Source organism: Marmota monax, unplaced genomic scaffold (assembly GCF_021218885.2).
Source record: "Marmota monax isolate L192 unplaced genomic scaffold, Marmota_monax_Labrador192_F-V1.1 WCK01_AAM20220418_F8-fsc00008, whole genome shotgun sequence".
Lineage (NCBI taxonomy): Eukaryota > Metazoa > Chordata > Mammalia > Rodentia > Sciuridae > Marmota > Marmota monax.
Window position 1 is genome coordinate 18,676,225 of NW_026694432.1, and position 18,874 is coordinate 18,695,098.

Below are 18,874 nucleotides of genomic sequence, written 5' to 3' on the forward strand. Positions count from 1 at the left end.
AAAGGATGCAAAATTATAATGATTTTTAAAAGAAAATAAAGTGGGAGAAGAAAGACAACATAAAAAGAATAGGGTATAATTAAATTAATTTTCTCTCTGAATACATATTTACATCTTCATGCAGCTTTTCAACCAGCCATGCGCCGAAATAAGCAAATTGAAAGCTGCGAATGCGGCAGCAGTGAAAGTGTAATGTGTTAGGCTGAAGGCTGTGGGTGTGAATTTACTAGAATAGCCAAAAGAAAAAAATTATCCAGCAGCTGTTGTTCAGTTCTGGGGGGATTTTCTGCTTAGTGCCATGACAAGAGCAAATTCTGATTGAGAAGCATAAGTTGTAACAGCAGCTTTACCTCTGGCCCACCAACCTTTCTTTCCGAGGGGAGGATAGAGGTTTTCTTCACCTGGTCATACACAAATTATATAGAATTCAGTTGCCTTGCAATGCAACAACCATGCTATCAAAGGTGGAAGAGGTAAGCCCAGAGACAGAAATACTATCCTAATTATGAAAGAAAAAGTAAGATATTCCAGAAAATGGAATTATCCTAATATAAAAAGTTATGATACCATTCTTATTCATTCCATTACTCATTTAGAGAGGTAAATATACGTAAGCATAGAGCCAAAATTATTCAAGTATTCCTCATGGGCCTCATTTATTTTATAAAAAGTCACTTCTTTAAAGTCCACAGAATGACATTGCCATTCCCAAAACCAGTCCTAAGATAATTTCTGAAGGGTTTCTATTAAAAGACTTAAGATATTTTCTGGAAATGGAGACTGATACAAATTTACCCAATATTATGGAAGACAGCACCAAGTTATTTTTTCAAAGTAGTTGAACTGTACAAAGTCAAAAATAAAACTTCTGGAAAATATGCAGTTTTGGTTTTCAGCTAGGGTTAGTAGGTAAGATAGCAACAAGCCATTTTCTCATTCGTAAGATTTTAGAGTTACAAGGACATTCCAGATCACCTACTCCATAAATGGGGGCCCAGCAAGAAATGAATTGTTCAAAATCAGTTAGGCTTCAGTTGGCCAGAACCTCTCAATCAAATCAAGCCACAATTCCTGCTGGACATTTATGATTCTTATTATTAGGAATATATCTAAATGAAATATCTAACACTGAGAGGGGGTAGTCTCACCCAGAAAGCAGGGTTATTGTCCCAGTTCAGGATATATGCCCTAGATTCAGAATATGACTAATGTCCCTTTAGATTAGGGAGTGGAGCTGAGGGGACAATGAGTAGGAATACCACTGTGCTATCATCCTTGGAAACTCTACTTTGACTGTTCATTATTCAAGTATTCTCCAGTCTTACTTGTAAAACTGTTTGGAGAATTGTTAGTCAATTTTAATCACATTTTGAAAAATACAAAAAGTATCCCCTTTGTGGGTCAACTTTTCTCTCCTTCTCCAGTTCCAGAAACTAAACAATAAAACCAAGAATTCTGAAAATTAGAAAAACCCAGTTTTTTTTTTTTCTTTTCTCTCTCTCTCTCTCTCTCTTGGGTTTTTTTTGGTTTGTTTATTTGGTTTTTGAGACAGGGCCTTACTATGTTGCAAAGACCTGCCTCAAACTTCTGGACTCAAGCACTCTCTTGCCTCAGCCCAAGTAGCTGAGACTATAGTTCACACCACTGCAGCTTGCTGAACTGCAGGTTTTTAATTAGGACAAATTTACAGTTCTTACTAGAATTGCTACTGTTCGTGGGGAAGAAAGCACATAATTTAAGAATAGTTCAACACTCATTATATAAATACCTAATGTGTACTGGCTGGAGATAAAGATTTTTTGGAGATATGCTCAAGGTAATTTGCAAGATCTTTTCATTAAACAAATACATTTTTTTTTTCAGGTGTGGGAGTTCAAAAGTAACAACAATAATAACAGAGAAAGAAAATCCCCTGAATGGTATCTCTGACTTCTTCTAATTAACACTATCTTATAAAGCATATTAAAAGTTTGATGTTACTCGTAAAGATAAAATAAATCGTCAGTTATTCTTCTAAAATTGAAATACAATCATTGATACTTGGTGTTTTGCATTCTCTGGCTTAAAGGCCTCCTTGGCTTATTATATAATTGTGGGCAATCATTCCAGACATTTTTAAGTTGTACAAATGGTCAAATAAAATTTTAAAAAAATGCTAATCCCTTTCCAATTCTGACTTTACTAAATTTAGTAAACTTTCTGGTCTTGGGAGGCACATTCTGAATATACACAAGGCTTTATTGGCTTATGGTCAATTTATAAACACACACTAGTCAGAAGCATGCAGCTGCAGAGATCATTCTCAGAGCCTAATCATCTACTAGTAAATCTAAATGACTTCCACAATTGAACTGGGTTGGCTTCATGACTTAAAAAATAAATGTCTGATTGCGAATGCTTTAAAACTAAAATGAACTGTTGAGGAACCAAAGCTAAATTTCAGCTCTAGACTTTCAGATGCAGACCACTAACACATGAAAACCTTACTCCATTCGTTCTCACAGTCAGTCATGTAGACACAGTACTCACTCCTTCTCCTGTGGGGATTTGCCCGTTGATGTTAAGCGTCCGGAACGGGGAATGAGTAGACAAGCGTTTATCCCATTCGCTGGGCCGTGGTTCTGGCACAGACTCCATGAAGTTCTTTTTCAGCTCACTAATGCTGGCATGATGTTTTTTGATCTCTTCTTGACTTTTGTCTAAATCCTATAGCAGGAAGGACAAAGATGCAAAACAATAAATAACTGGGACAAAAAAACACACCAAAGGCAACCCAACAGAGATTGGGCGCTGGTAGAAAACACACCACATCCAGGATAGATGTTACTAACCCACAAATGACATTCAAATTATAAATATACAACATGGTATATTTGCTTGATTTTTTTTTTAAATTTAAAAGCAAGGTGCTTTTCTTAGAAGCAGTGAAGCATCACAACCCTACAGCTTTAGCTATTACATAACCCCAAGAGTTCACTCCTTCATTTTATGACTCTTCTTCCTAACATGATGTAAAACCAGATCTCCAGCTCCTCATCCCAAGAAGGTAATCCCACAATTCAGCTAGCCTCAGCTTGATAAGAAATGATTTAGGCTCAGCTCAGGCAGGATGGAGATAGCAACAGATAAACTGTTAAATGAAGGACAGGGTGAAAGATTCCACTTCCCACTAACGACTGTGCCCTGGTGAGTTACCATCGTATAGTATCCTATTTGTAATGGAGATAGTTTTACTACTGTACTACTAAGAAGCTGTTCTTTCTTTTTGATAAAGAGGAATAGCCCTTTTTAAATATAAGAATTTATTACTAAAATTCCTAGTTAAAGCTTCCAAAATCGATTGTTACTTCCTCTGAAAAATTGCTCAGGAGTATGAGCATAATGGTTTTTCTTCTTTATAAAAAAGAATATCATGTTTCCAGTTTCTTTTTTATTATTTATTTTTTGTAGTTGTAGATGGATAGCATGCCTTTTAAAAAAAATTTTGTTTATTTTTTTATGTGGTGCTAAGGATCTAACGCAGTGCCTCACACATGCCAGGCAAGTGCTCTGCCACTAGGCTACAGCTCCAGCCCTTATGTTTCCAGTTTCTAACAATTTCACATCAATCCTTAGTATGATTTGAAATAGAGACATTCTAGGGCTGAGGACATAAGCTCAGTGGGCACTTGCCAGGCATGTGCAAGGTCCTGGGTTTGATCCTTAATACCATACATACACACAAAAAAAAACTTTCTTCCAAAAACTTTCACTGGATTGGAAAGGACCATAAGAGTTTGTCAAATACCTTATATATCTCCTTGACAATTTAAAATAATTCAAGTGTTCCAGCAGATTTGGATACTGGGCAACTAGAGGTAGAGGCAAGCTCTTTAAAGGAATATTCCAGGAAGAAATGATCAAAACTAATGTTAATAAAGCATGGGCTAGAAATATTCAGATTTATTTAAAGTAAGTATATGATAACTTTCAAAAAGGACACTTCACCAAAAATAGGTTGGTAAATATAAATTGAAGATAAAGACTCAAATGTTCTTTGTCCAAAAAACCTCAATAGTTTGAGCTTGAGATCACAATATTTGGAGCCCATCACTTTATGACTGTAAAAAATCCGGTGTTTATCAGGGCAGTTCTGTATCCAAGGAAAATATAATGCTAAATATATCTCCTAATATGCTGTATGAATTTTGGGATTAGTCTTTCTTTTTTGGCTCTGTTGGAGACAGCTTCATTCTAAAAGTAAGAAAAAAGAAAACTAATTAAAATAAAAATTAGTTTTAAAAAGTTCTTTCTAAGGGCAATCTGTGCTTCAACTAAATAAAACTTTTTTCAAAAGCAATATAAGAGGAAAAAAATAGCATAGGAAAAAGAACCAGTGAGACACATGAAAACAATTTTTGTTTGTTTATAGTATTGAGGTTGGAATGCAGGGGTGCTCTGTACCACTGTGGTACATCTCCAGTCCTAAGAAAACTTTTTTGGTGGTGCTGGGGATTGAACAAATGGCCTTGGATATGCCAGGCAAGCACTCCACCACTGTGCTACACTCCCAGCCCACATGACAATTTTGAATCTGGATGTATTCATTCAAAAAATTCATTTTCTAGTTCCTTATTTTTGCAAGAATGACCTATGTATATTTGCTTTGAGATGAGCCAAAGAAAAAACTACACAAAAAAGGCAACCCCGTAGTTTCCCTGTAGAGTGATCTCTTGCTTACTGGGATGAAATGAGAGTCTATTGTGTGAATATGGGTTGCACTAAGGGGAAACAGCAGTTTGCACTTTTGCTCTAGTTGAAAGGAAGGAAAGAGTGTTCACTAGCTAAAGAAAAGCTTAAACAAGCTCACTCAAAGATCAGGGTTGGGCCCTGTGTCCCGGCTCCTGAGTGGAAATTAAATCTGTTTGGGCCAAGAAAAACTCAACACATTCGAGGGGTTAAACATGTGAATGGAGCAAAATAAAAATGAGCAAGAGATGCGATGGTAAAATCACAACTCTCTGAGCTAGCTCTTAATATGAGTGACTGGTGATTTGTTATTCTTCTTGCCTAGCTTTTGATTGGCTTGGAACCTGAGAAAATAATTTTTTTATAAAACCAGGAGCTTCTGAGGAAGCTTTCTCCATCCTTCTTAGCTGGCTTTGCTGAAAACCTGTGGGGGCACAGAAGTATAAAATTAAGATCTCAAAGGGACCTGTTCCAAATAGAACCTGTCATAGATATTTGCTACAGGTTCTCTCTGGGAGATGGAGGAGGAGGCGGTAGATCTAAAAATGAACTCGACCTTATTTGTGCCAGAACAAAGCATTAGTGGGGGTGGGGTAGGAGAAGGGGGGAAGAGGGATGCTTAAAAAAAAAAATGCTAAGGTGACAGATAACTTGAGAGACCTTCCTTGTGGGGAGGCACTTTTTACAATAATTAAAGAATGATGGTCAGTCAAATTATTTTGGCTGTGTTTAGGTTAGACGATTTTTGATGCCTATCATCTTATCATTTTAGTAGCAATCAAACCAAACATTTCATTAAATATAAAATGTTCTCCGAAGTCAGTTAGTAGTTTTAATTTTCAAACACACACTTATTTATAAATCCCCTCTCATGGATGTCAGTGAAATGCCAGGGGAAAAAGCACACCACACACAGGGACTTCATGAGTCTCAGAAGCCATAACACACCTGATGGAATAGTTGACAAATATATGATTGGTACTGTAGGTTCCAGTTAAGAGGAAGCACCGAAGATGGACTAGTCAGGAAATATATTTAGGGTCTGGAGATGTCACATTGCTGAGCAAAGGACAGCAACCGCCATTTATTTTCCTTCCTAATCTCAGAAGACAGAATGTTTCAGGTCTAGTCTCAGATATGGGCTAAAACAAAGTGATCTAGTTTCCAAGTCTGAAATATCCAAGAGTCCTTGGAAAAATTCATGTTGTAAGAGACAAATGTATGTAAAGCACTCAGTACTATGCCTACCACACAGTATATGTTGAATGAAGGTGACCATAATTTTCATTACTTTAATCAGAGTACCTTATAAATAGCAGGTGCTATATCAAAATATAGGTATTGGCAAAAAGTGAGATTAAATAATTATTAGAACCCCCATATATTAAACAGAGATCTGTCTTTTAAAGTTACTTAAAACTTCCAGTTTAATAATATTTACATTTTTGTTCATCTTTTGGGTCCCAATTAAAATATTATCTTTAGAGAGACCTCCCCTGTCCATCGTTCCTTTGTTAGCACAGCATACTGTTTATTTCCTATGCAGAGTCTACAATAACTTATAATCATTTACTGCTATTTACTAACTTTTTGTTTCTTTCCTCACCAGTTTATACATTATAAGCTTCCTGAAGACAGGAATCATGTTTATTCATCTTCCTGTAATTTACAGTTCCTTTATAGTTAAGTTAAATACCCCTGATGTAAGAGTTCACACTCATCATCTCTTATGGTTCTGCACTGAGTGGAGCTGTAGAATAATCTGGTCATCCATATAAGAATTTTTCTGAAGTATAAACTAACTTGATTTCAGGTTTTTCCACATGGAACAGTCTAGTTTTCTAACTTTTTTCTCATAAACTTTCCTTTACCTAATTAGTTTTACATTTTCCTATCCAACATGGAGCCCAAAACTAGATAAAGTATAATAATACAGGTCTGGTAAAAATCTGGCCAATGTTGAACATAGTGGGAAAATGATCTGTAGCAGATAGGAATTAAACAGTGCAATTTAATAGTTGTGTAATCCCTAATTCAGATCCTACCTTTTCCAATTTATCATCTACGCTTGTTTTCACATCTTTATTTATTTATTTAAAAAATATTTATATTTTTTTAGTTTTCTAGGTGGACACAATATATTTTATCTTCATGTGGTGCTGAGGATAGAACCTAGTGCTTCATGCATGCTAGGCGAGCACTCTACCACTGAGTCACAACCCTAGTCCCTTGTTTTCATATCTTAAAATAAAAATCTCACACTTCCAGTCTTGTTTTCAAGATGAAATCATCTTATAGTAACTACATTAAATGTTAGGCTCCCTTCTGTTGTTCTTATATTCTACTCCTCCACCTACATCCCTGGCCCAACCTATCTTCATATATATATTTTTTTTCTTTCCAGTGCTGGAGATTGAACCTAGAGCCTCACTCATGCTAGGTAAGTGCTCTGCCACTGAGCTACATTCCCAATATTTCAAGTTCATTCTGAATTGTGATAATTTTTCTTACTTTTCCACACTGCCTTGGTTCAGAAAATGAAAACTTCAATTTGCTTCTTGGAATATACAGAAATTTATACTCTTGGAAAATTCAAGGAACTTTAAGCAGTGATGTAGAACTTTCTGAAATGGGTAAAATAATGGAACCATGACTACCAGAGGTAGTCCCAATCATATATTTTTTTTTTTTTAGATAGCATGAGAGATGGAAACTAAAAATAACCAGGAGAGATGGTTGCATATCTTCATGTTTACCAACATGCAAAAGCATTTTAAACCTAAAATCACTTCATGCAATAGCATGCATGCAAAACCAAATGCAGCATAGAATGAAGAAAAGGGGGTCAGTAAAGAGAATGTAGAAGGTTCCAGGCAACCAACTGAAATAAGCTTCAAGTTCATACAAACCTCCAACATTAAATTGCTATGTCTGATATAAATGTTTTCACCATCTAGTCTCTCTCTCTTTTTCTGTGAAAATGAAAGGGGGGAAAAACAGAAAAGCATAAAAAATTAAAAAGTTGTTCTTGCAGGAAAAAACTGCAAATTGGCAAACCAAAAAAATACGTAAATTAAATGTCCGCAGCACAGCATATGCCAACATGAAATGGTCACAGAACCACAAGGACACACGGAGAATATGATTACCGCTGGAAGATGGATGACCTTATTGATGAATGATGAGAGACTGTGATGACGTTATTTAAATAGACAGTGTTCCTGGCTTCATTGGCTTCTTACGTAATAAGCTGTTACATGTTCATTTTTGAAACTGAACTGTTTGAACATTACTCTAAAACAATATATGACTTTGAAAAGCTTTGAAATTCCAGGTACTAGAGAGTGGAGAAATGATCTAAAATGTTATTTAGCTTTTTGGAGGTATTTCATACTTAGTAATACTATAGCATCTAGATCTCTAATATCTTTTATAAAAAAAGATCTAAGGGCATTTTATAATCAGCCAATAAATATATTCAGTAAGAACTGATTCATCTCTTCTGCAGCAGGGAGGAATGAGGCACACAACAGTCAAACACGTAGCTATTAACAACACTGGGAGCTGCTGCTATGATGCTTTTCATGATAAATATGTATAAAATATCACAAATGATTCCAAAAATGTGATGCCATTGTGGCATAGTTATTATAAAGTTTGAATGTAAAAGATAGGTTTTATGAAATAACCTCACTGGTTATTTCATTTTGTTAAAAGAAAAAAGATATTTTAAGTTGAACAAAAAATTTTTTTTTCCTGATACTGGGATTGAACCCAGGGATACTCTACCACTGAGCCACATCCCTACCCCTTTTTATTTTTTATTTTGAGACAGGATCTTGCTAAATTGCCTAGGCTGGGTTGAATTTGCCATAATCCTGCCTCAGCCTTGTAAATAGCTGTGGTGTGCACCACCACAATGGACCAACAAAATCTTTAAAGAAAATAGTATAAGATTATAATTTCTTTGGTAGGTGTGTGTGTTCTTTTTATTTTGTACTTTGAGATAAGGTATCATCGCTAAGTTGTTTAGGGCTTCACTAAGTTGTTTAGAGATTCACTAAGTTGCTGAGGCTACCCTCATACTTGCGGTCCTCCTGCCTCAACCTCCCAAGCCATGGGAACTACAGGGTGTGTCACTACACTGGGCTATAACTGTCCTTTTAAATTAAGTTCTGATTAAGAGAAATCAATGAAAAGAATGGATCACTGTCTTTTTAATGCATTGTAAGTCAGCACGGGTGAAATGGCAATGTAGCTTTGTGAAGGTGAACATGGCTAACCTTCCTCATTCTTATCAGATCTTCAGGTTTTTCTGCAAGCTTCTGTTTTGCCATAATTCAAAAAAGAAAAAAAAAGAAAGAAAATATTGGCTCATTGAAGTTTGTTTGAACCGTCAATCTATTTTATTTTTAAGGAAAAGGGAGTGAGGGAAAAGAAAAAACTGAGGGAGTGGAGGGGAAAAGGAACAAGTGGCCTGTTGGCACAAACCTGTGTTTGGTCACCATTTGAGGTGGGTACTGTGACCTCGATGTGGGTTTTTTCCACCTACATTTAAGAAATAAAGTGGTAAAAACAGTATAGGTTAGTAGGTTTCCATGAATAGCATTGCTTCCAAACAAGCTGCATCTTTAAGCTGGTTAGAAACAGGATGATGCAGTCTCAGGGCGGGTGTTAGGGGCACGTCTTCCTAGTGGTGGCAACGTGTTAGTTCACCACCACAGCTGTAAAGCTGACCAGGCCACATGGACAATCAACCACATCACCAAAAGAGAAAATGCAGGTACTCACCCTATCAATGAAGAAAACATTTTTGTACTATTTATTAAAAAAAAACTACTCACTAAAAATAACTTAGGCTCATTTGATACTATAGTCATGTTTTTGTTTTGCCTTTTCTTTTTTTATGATTAAAAAATAAATTTACAAATAAAAATATCATTTTATACATGATAGAAAGAAAAATTTTATAGTTAAAACACATGTAATAACATGATACTTAACAGGTAATATGACGGATTTTGTTAGTTGATCAAAATATTTAAGGAGGCAATTTCACTCTTCAGTTTATTACACCACAAAACATCAAAATAAACATCCAAATTGTAACTGACACATGCAATTACTTCCAGGGTTGTTTTATAAATAACACACACAGGACTCAGCAGCAACACTCAGCTCTCCACCAGCTCCTCTCTAGGGGGTTATAGCTCATGTGTTTGGGGGAAGGGCAAGATTCATCCTCAATAGTGAAAAGAATAGTGAAGGTCTCCTGTGTAGCTTTGAAATACCTTTAGTAACAGTCATTTTATACACAGAAAATGAAGTACTTATTAAAAAAAACACAGATACATTATTTAAAAGAAACGTAATAGAGTGAGAACTGCCTAAAACATTGGATATTTCAAAATTAGAAAATGGATTTTTAATTAAAGGTTAAGTTAATCATTTTGTATCATTAAATTATTTTCTTTCATCTTCTTCTTCACCTACCACCCCCAATTCTGGGGGTTGTACCCAGGGATGCTCTACCTGAGCTACACTGCCAATCCTTTATTATTTTTGAGAAAGGGTCTTGCAAGGTGTCCAGGTTGGCCTCAACGTTTCTATCCTCCTGCCTCCTGGATGGCTGGGATCGAGGGTGTGTACCACAGAGCCCAGCCGTGTCATTAAATTCTTTACAGAACCTCATCAACCTGTGGTTTTATATATTCTTTTTAATCATGCTAAGCAGCATTACCTTGGAATACAATGTCACTGTGCTACTTCCTCTAGGACTAAATGTAAAAATCATAAGAATACCATACTTTGAAACATTGTCAAATCATAAGCACATCCAGCTACAGCACTTTTAAATTACCAGGGGTAATTAACAATTGGATTCTTTCTACTCTGAATTTCAGCACACTTGCTATGTGGCTGTCAACAAGTTATTTTACTTGTCTGAACTTAAAGTTATCTTATTGACAAAATGAAGATAATGTCATCATAGAATTGTATACACTTAGCAAAACAGCAGTATTAATTGTTTTATAAAGCATAAATTCCTCGTTTAAATATCTTTTTGTGTTATCAGCAATCCAACAGCAGGAAATTGAAAGCTTCTACTTCAGCTTAAGAATTGAAGTAAAAAAACTACGAGCAGTGGGACAACCTGTAGTCCCAGCTACTCAGGAGGCTGGCAGAAGGATCAACCTGAGCCCAGGAGTTTCAGGCTAGCCTGGGCAACACCAGAAAAAGAATTGAGACCAAGTAGCAACAGTAATTCTACTCATAACCCTATGGGGAACATTAAATGAGATAGAGATATACATGGGGGAGAGGAACTGCTTCCATAACTGCAGAACAGACTTTGTGGAAAGACTGGAAATGATAAAAAGCTAGCGGTGTCTGGCAACAAACTAGTGCTGGATAATGAAATTTTCACAATTATAAAATTATTATTACTGCTGCTTTATATAATACATGTCTTCAAGTAACTGCCATAATTACTTTCTAACTGCTATAAATGAAATCAGCTCAGATTCACCCTTGATTCTGCCACTAGTACTGCAGTAATAGGCTATCAGAAGTGGTTTTCAGTTTCATTTCAACATTCCACACGAGCATTTCAAAACACATATTTATATAGAATTAAGTGGAAATAAGACCCCCCTCGCCCCGGCCTTTAGCACTTAAAGTAATATACCATGGAGTGTTTTTGTCATTTTACTGGAGGTCCCAAGAGCAACAGGAACCTGTTTTTTTTTTTTTTTAATTAAAGCATTATAGTTATGCATAGGAGTTATATCATCATAGGAGTTATATATATCCACTTTATACATGCATAGAATTTGATTTACTACATTTCAGTCTCCATTCCCTCCACTTCTCTTCCCTTTCCCTCTTCTCTTTCCTCTACTCTACTATCTTCCTTTCACTCATTTATCTTTTTATTTTTTAGTTGTAAATACCTTTATTTTATTTATTTATTTTTATGTGGTGCTGAGGCTCAAACCCAGTGCCTCACACATGCCAGGCAAGTGCTCTGCCACTGAGCCACAACCCCAGTCTTCATTGGTTTATTTTTTTTTTTTTTTATTTATTTATTTTTTTTTTTGAATTTTAATATTTATTTATTTATTTTTAGTATTTGGCGGACACAACATCTTTCTTTGTATGTGGTGCTGAGGATCGAACCCGGGCCGCACGCATGCCAGGCGAGCGCGCTACCGCTTGAGCCACATCCCCAGCCCCATTGGTTTATTTTTGATTGGTGCTTTCTACATATACATAAGGGTGAAATTCCCTGTGTGTGTGTATATATGTATATAACGTGATTTTGTTAAATTCCTTCCACATTTCCTCCCCATTCCTGTTCCTTCTTCTGCTCCACTGATCTTCCCTATGTCTTTATGATATCTGATCCTCCAAAAAGAGAACCTATTTTTAAAGATAACTTGTCTCTCTTACAGACAAAAGGAGAACAGCAGGTCAGCAGAGAGCCAGAGAACTGTTAGCCAGATAGAAGAGTCCCCTGACCACTCCCACAACCCAACAGGTTCTAGTTAATATAAGAACAGAGGCATAGTGAACAGTGCCAGGTGATATACCCTAACATTAAAAACTGAGCAGGTAGGCTAATATTATAAAAGCATTGTTTACATAGAACCTAATGACCAATAATGTCATGGACATTTGGCTAGCTACAAAAATGACAACACTCACCCTTCACTAGAGTTTTTATTCTCTCTGAACTCAGGATAGTCTCAAAAGGACAGTAAAGCTGTATGTCATATATATATTTTTTAATATAGTTGAAACAGAACCAGATTGCCCACTGTTATATAGATAAATTAGATATTGATCTGGCTCCAAAAGAACAGGATTAATCCATATGCAATCACTGAAATCTTAGTTTTAAATTTTTAAACAATATCTAAAATGTAATTCTTCTCATGAATGACATTTTTCTTACGAGACTGCTTCTCATAATTTTTGTTGGTCACATTTAATTTTAGAAACCTGAACTAGCACCTCAACTCCATCACTGCTTAAATATGTTTAAAAACTTATAAACATGTATATATTTTTAAAGCCCAGTAACTATTACTTCTGGGAAAATTGCTAATTAAACTGGTGATTTTTCAACTTGGTGCACTGACTATGGGTAAAATCAACTCAGAATTGAAGCAACTAGCAGCCTAACCTCTCCCACATAATGGATGTTCCCCTTCTTATTAGCTGCTTACAATTTAAACAACCACATAAATTTGCTTTCTGTAATACCCAGTCTTTTGAAATGTTGCACATACATCCATCTTAGGCAATCAAATTGTATTTTAATTACAATAGCAGAGCTCACTCCTAAGCAAGGTAGAGATTCCTTGTGAGTGAGTGAAAAATATTTTAAAAAGCAATCAACCATGCTGGTGCGTTTTATAATCCCAATTTTCTAATATTAAATTGGGTCAAGGGGTGGATCACCTGAAAACTTCTGGGATAACTTATAGTCTTTATAACATAATTTAGGAAAATATGTTATAGGTTCATGAGAGACATCTTTCAGAAAGAATGAGGAAGTAATAACTTTGTTGCGACTGTACAAGACTTGGTTTCTTTGAAAACTTTCCTGGTTAGGAGTTGGGACCTCTAAATAAAAAAGTGAATTGGCTTGATATGTGGATTAACGTACCTTCCATGCTTCTGTGGGCTCTGGCTCAGCTTGCTCCGGTGGCTCCTCTTCTCTTTTCACTTCAACCTTCACTGTTTCCTTCAGTGTTTTTTTGGCAGATGCCTCTGGGCCGTTGCCCTCAGTGACCTGACTCTGAGCAATGGCTGGTGCAGAGGTGGGCCGAGGACTTCGTTCTGCTGAATCAGCAGCTGCTGCTGTGTGAGAAGGGGAAAAGGGAAGAATAAGCGAGGCCAGAGCCACTATACTACTTTAAGGACACCAGGCCAAATAACTCCGCATCCAGGACACAGTGTGTGAATGTTACAGTCTAGTGACCTACCACACAGAAGGCAAACAATCATATCTTGTTCTGAGGGCAACAAGATAGCTGAAGATACCCTCACCAGAAATGTGAAAATGTCTTCACAATCATGTTTCACAAAAGCTAAATTCAAAAAGGAAAAAGATAAAATAAGAAAAGAAATGGAAAACCTGTTAATCTTCAATGTTGTCTACGGAGGAGAAAAAAAGGATTAAGTCTAGTTTCCTCTATGAAGCCTTTTAAAAATACTGTTTATTTTTAGGTAGTTTCAGGAACCTAAAAAAATATTGTGTCTAGGAAGAAATACTGTGTCTGATTTTTTCTGTGAAGTCTCCCTGTAATGATAAATGGCTCTTCTGATAAGACATTACTACCTTTTGATACTTGTAAGGGCAACTCTTTGAACTAGATGCTTTCCCTTTTAATAATAAATCATTTGACTAAAATAATATTGATTCAAAATGTATGGTCTTCAGTCATAAAAACAAAACAAACACCTTTTGCATTCTGTCCCACCCCATCCCAGAGTCCTATCAATGTGTGCTACAGCTTCTATTCTCTAAAATATTTAGAGCAGTGGCTCTCAACCAGGGGTTATTTTATCCCCAGAGAACATCTGGCAATGTTTGCAGACATTCTAGGTTTTTACAACTGGGGAGAGCAGAGAAAGTAGGTACTGACATGCAGTGTATAGAGGCCAAGGTTGAGAAACCTTGATTTAGGGAAAAGTCGTATAGATTGTTTTAGAGAGAAAAAACTATATACGTTAATGACAAACGCTTGATCTTCTGTTGTTTTGGTTTGGACTTTGGCTAAGTTTTAGATAACTTACTTCAGAGCAATCACTTGGGGTTGGGGATGGAGCTCAGTGGTAGAGCATTTGCCCCTGGGTTCGATCCCCAGGGAGAAGAAGAAAGAAAAGAAATAAAGAAATAGTCACTCATACACTATTTGTGGTTTTTATTTTCATTCTTTTAAGGATTAAAACAAAATATCTCTGCATGTTACAGTAAACCTTACTAATCTGACATTGTCTAGGAATGAAGTTATTTGTTCACATGATTTAATATTTGTTCTTTTGTAGTACTGGGGATTGAACCCAGGGCCTCTCACATGTTAGGCGAGTGTTCCACCTCCGATGAGCTATATCCCCAGCCCTTTATTTAATTTTATTTTGAGATTCTCTTGTTTCAGCCTAAGTAGCTGGGATTACAGACATGCACCATTGAGCCCAGCTATGATTTAATAGTCTATATCTATAATAGAATAATATCATTATTCTTTAAAAAATTTTTTTTAATTGTAGATGGACACAATACCTTTATTTATTTACTTATTTTTATGTGGTGCTGAGGATCAAACCTCATACGTGTGAGGCAAGCACTTTGCCACCGAGCCACAATCCCAGCCCTCATTATTCTTTCTTATACTGAAACTTTTTAATTTTATTTTTCATGGAAATCTTAAGATGTTTATTACACATTTTCTTTCCTTTTTAAACTGACTATACTGTATAACCTATTTTAACACATTTAGATTTATAAGATGCAAAATTTAAGTAAAACAAAGGACTTTCTTAAACCAGATTGAATTAATAAATTTAAATTCACAATTACTTCCTATATACAACACCAAGAAAGAAATGCTTATTACTCAATGAACAAACTGTGGCCTCTTGCAAGTCTCTGATACACATGGGTGCTCTAAGCCAGTCAACGCAAGAATGGCAGATGGCAGACCAAGCCTAACAAAACAGGGGAATGTGACAAAATATTTTGCTCGCAGTTGTGTTAAAGTATCATTATACATGTGTATTCACACCTCCTCTCAAAGAATTAATTCAACTCTGCTTGGCATCACAGAAACATAGCCCATGCTCTCACCATGTGTTATTTTGCCACTTGAATTTGGTTTTAATCCAATACTAATATTGCAGAGCCAAATGATTTATGTCTTTAGCATTCCTAGCTTTGGAAATCTGCACTGTATGTGGAAGTGTAGGTATAAATGTAAAGACTGAGGGTTAGAAACAAAGGTGGAAACAGTTAAGAGATAGGAAAAATAGAAGCATTACAATGAACAGCACTGATTGTGAAAAGGCGGTATGGAATAAGGCAAAGATCAAATCATGAATCTTCAGCCCAAACTTATGTTAGTCATACACAGTAATGTGACCTAGTGCAAAGAGCCTAATTTTTCAAACCTCGGTATTAACATTTGTAAAATGTGGAAGATATTAACTCTATAGGATAGTTGGGGAAGGGGTACTCAAGGGCTACAAACACATTTTATGAACTCTAAATATTAATAACTTCTAATATCATATTTGTCCTTATATTTCTCTTGTCATGGGTTAATGTTTTAAGAGTAAGTTGGGCAAAAACTATGCAAATACTGATATGAAATTCAAAGGAAAGATATCACCTGGGAGTCCTGAAGAGAGGCAAATTTCTTTCATTTTCTCAATAAGAAGATTGCAAACTATGGATCATGATAAAATATCATAGTGGTGATTTTTAAAACAGCTTTATTGAGATGTTTTGGTGTGAGACTAAGGATACAGCTCAGTAAAGTTCTTGCCCAGCATGTGTAAGGCCCCTAGGTTCAATCCCCAGCACTGGAGAGGAAAAAAAAAAAAAAGAAGACGTTTTGGCTCTTCAGTTTTATTAATTAATTTGTTAGCTATTACAAGATTTTGGTACATATACAGAAAACCCTTAACTTTATTTTTTTTCTATTTTTTTATTAGTTCTAATCAGTTTATATATGAGTGTAGAAAGCTCTTTGATTCACTGTACACAAATGGAGCAGAATTTTTAACCTCTCTGGTTGTACATGAAGTGGAGTAACACCATTCATGCAATTATACATGTACCTAGGATAATGATATCCATCTCATTCCACCATCTTTCCTACCCCCATTGCCCTCTCCCCTCCTCCTTTGTCCCATCCAAAGTTATCCACTCATTCCAAGCTCCCCTCCCCATTGTAATTAGCATTCACTTACCAGAGAAAACATTCACCCCGAGAAAACCCTTAAATTAAAATATTCAATAGCTCCCATTTCTGAAGGTCTAGACAAAGAAAAAGTACAATGGTGATACTCTTACAGACCCGCTAACTTCAGTTATTATATTGCTCTTGGCTGAGAACAATAGAAACTTGGTTATATACCAGAGCAATAAAGAGTAAAACTCAAAACCATCACATGGAGTAAATGGAAGCTTCTAGCTGCTACTTACTGGCACAATTTCTGCCAGTATGATACAGGTTCAGCAGGTGTACAGGGGATCAATGGTTCCATTATCAGAGGGCCCACATGAATCATCTACAGATCTTGAACAACAAACAAAAAACCAGCTGATACTCAGGTCCACTGCAAACAGACTGGTCATCCAACAGAGAGGCTTGGACATATATTTTGTACTAAAGTACCAAAGATGAAAAGAATGTACTTCCCTGGCAAGTACCACTTGGCAAGAATGAACTATCTGGTGGTGTGACCCTAGTAAGTTACATAACTTTTTGGTGCTCTAGTTTTCTCATGAATAAAACAAGAGTTCCTAAATACCTCTTGTTCACTGGGTTGCTAATATTAAATAGGAATACATGGAAATGGTTGGAAAAGCAAAAAGTGCAACAAGCTGAAAAATCCTTGTCGTATTATTAGCTATCTTTATGACTTAATACTCTATCTTAAAACTGGGATCTGAACCAGTTTTGTTCTCCAGCTGGTGAAGCAGATGCTCTGAGTACTAGACAAAACAGAAGAGAAAGAGTGCTCATTTGTATTATAAATTGAGGCCCCTTATAAAGTAATTCTTCGAATGTTTCCCTAATATATTGTTTCTACTGTCAAGGGTTATATTATTTTTTTTAAAGGAGGGTGGACCCAATAGGAAAAAAAATTTAAGGAAGATGGAGAAAGATCTAGGAAAAGGTGTGAAAAATGGTTTCAAAACAGTTTCCAAGAAGATAGCACAGAGAAAAAGAATATCTATGAAAATAGAACTATAAAATTTTTCTGTAAGGTTGGGGTTGTGGCTCAGTGGTAGAGCACTTGCCTAGCATGCATGAGGCACTGGGTTCGATCCTCAGTACCACATAAAAAATAAATAAAATAAAGGTATTGTGTCAATCTACAACTAAAAAAAATTAAATTTTTTTTTCTCTACTGTTTATATGCAGTTCAGATACTTACAAGATATGTAAAGTGCTTAAAATAGTGCCCATAACATACTGAATGCTCAATGAATACTATTAACAACTACTTACTTTCTCCTTTCTTTTTAATATTTTTTAGTCATTGATGGGCTTTATTTTGTTTATTTTATATGTGGTCCTGAGAGTCCAACCCAGGGACTCGCACATGCTAGGCAAGTGCTCTTCCACTTAGCTGCAACCCCAGCCCACTTTCTCCTTTCTTAAAAGAAAAAGTGTCACCATAGTGAAAGAGTAAAAAGCACATGTTTGGGAGAATAGTCCTAGCTCCTACTTCTAGTTCTGACTATCTTTGTGACCTTAGACAAGTCACTTAAATTCTCAGGTTAAGTTGTAAGAACAACAAACATCAACAGATAAGTATTTCAAGAGATTAGAGAAAGAACAGCTCAATGAAAACGTAATGCAAATAATAAAGGTATGAGCTGGCATAAATTAAACTTAAAATACACACTGAAATAAAACCTAATATTAATTCTTTGAAAAGATTAACAAAATTAACGAATCTCTAGCAAGACTGTGGGGGAAGTGGAGAGAAAAAAGGAGCATAACTTTCTAATATCTAGAATGCAAAAACACTGCTACAGGTCATATAGATATTAAAGATATTCAACTTTGTGTCAATAAATTTGAAAATTAGATGGAATAGATAATCCCTAGAAAAACACAATTTACCAAAACTGAAATAAGAACCAGAACATTGTAATAGTCCCTTATCTAATAAAGACACTAAATCTGTCAGTAAAAAACACTCCCAGACAGAGAAAAAGAAAACAGAACTATAAAATTTTTCTCTACTCTGTTTATATGCAATTCAGATACTTAAAAAGATACGTAAAGGACTAGGACTATATAGCTTCATTGGTGAATTCTTCCAAATATTAAAGAAGAATAACACCAATCTTACACAAACTCTTCCAGAGAATAGGAAAAGTGGGAATCCATCCTCA

At 35.8% G+C, this 18,874-nt stretch overlaps 1 protein-coding gene across 39 annotated transcripts in view; it reads right to left on the minus strand.

Annotated features, from left to right (window-relative positions):
* The window catches only part of Epb41 (erythrocyte membrane protein band 4.1), a 171,802-nt gene that overhangs the window by 37,049 nt on the left and 115,879 nt on the right, over positions 1-18,874 (minus strand). For 11 of the 39 annotated variants that reach the window (XM_058570976.1, XM_058570979.1, XM_058570975.1 and 8 more), the window contains 6 exons: positions 13,403-13,596; positions 9,220-9,276; positions 9,012-9,053; positions 7,638-7,700; positions 2,530-2,706; positions 351-401 (listed from right to left, as the gene is read on the minus strand). In XM_058570976.1, the coding sequence (XP_058426959.1) occupies positions 351-401; positions 2,530-2,706; positions 7,638-7,700; positions 9,012-9,053; positions 9,220-9,276; positions 13,403-13,596 (584 nt within the window). The remainder of the gene's footprint in view (positions 1-350; positions 402-2,529; positions 2,707-7,637; positions 7,701-9,011; positions 9,054-9,219; positions 9,277-13,402; positions 13,597-18,874) is intronic. The other 28 variants (XM_058570978.1, XM_058570990.1, XM_058570986.1 and 25 more) reach the window with 15 other exon arrangements.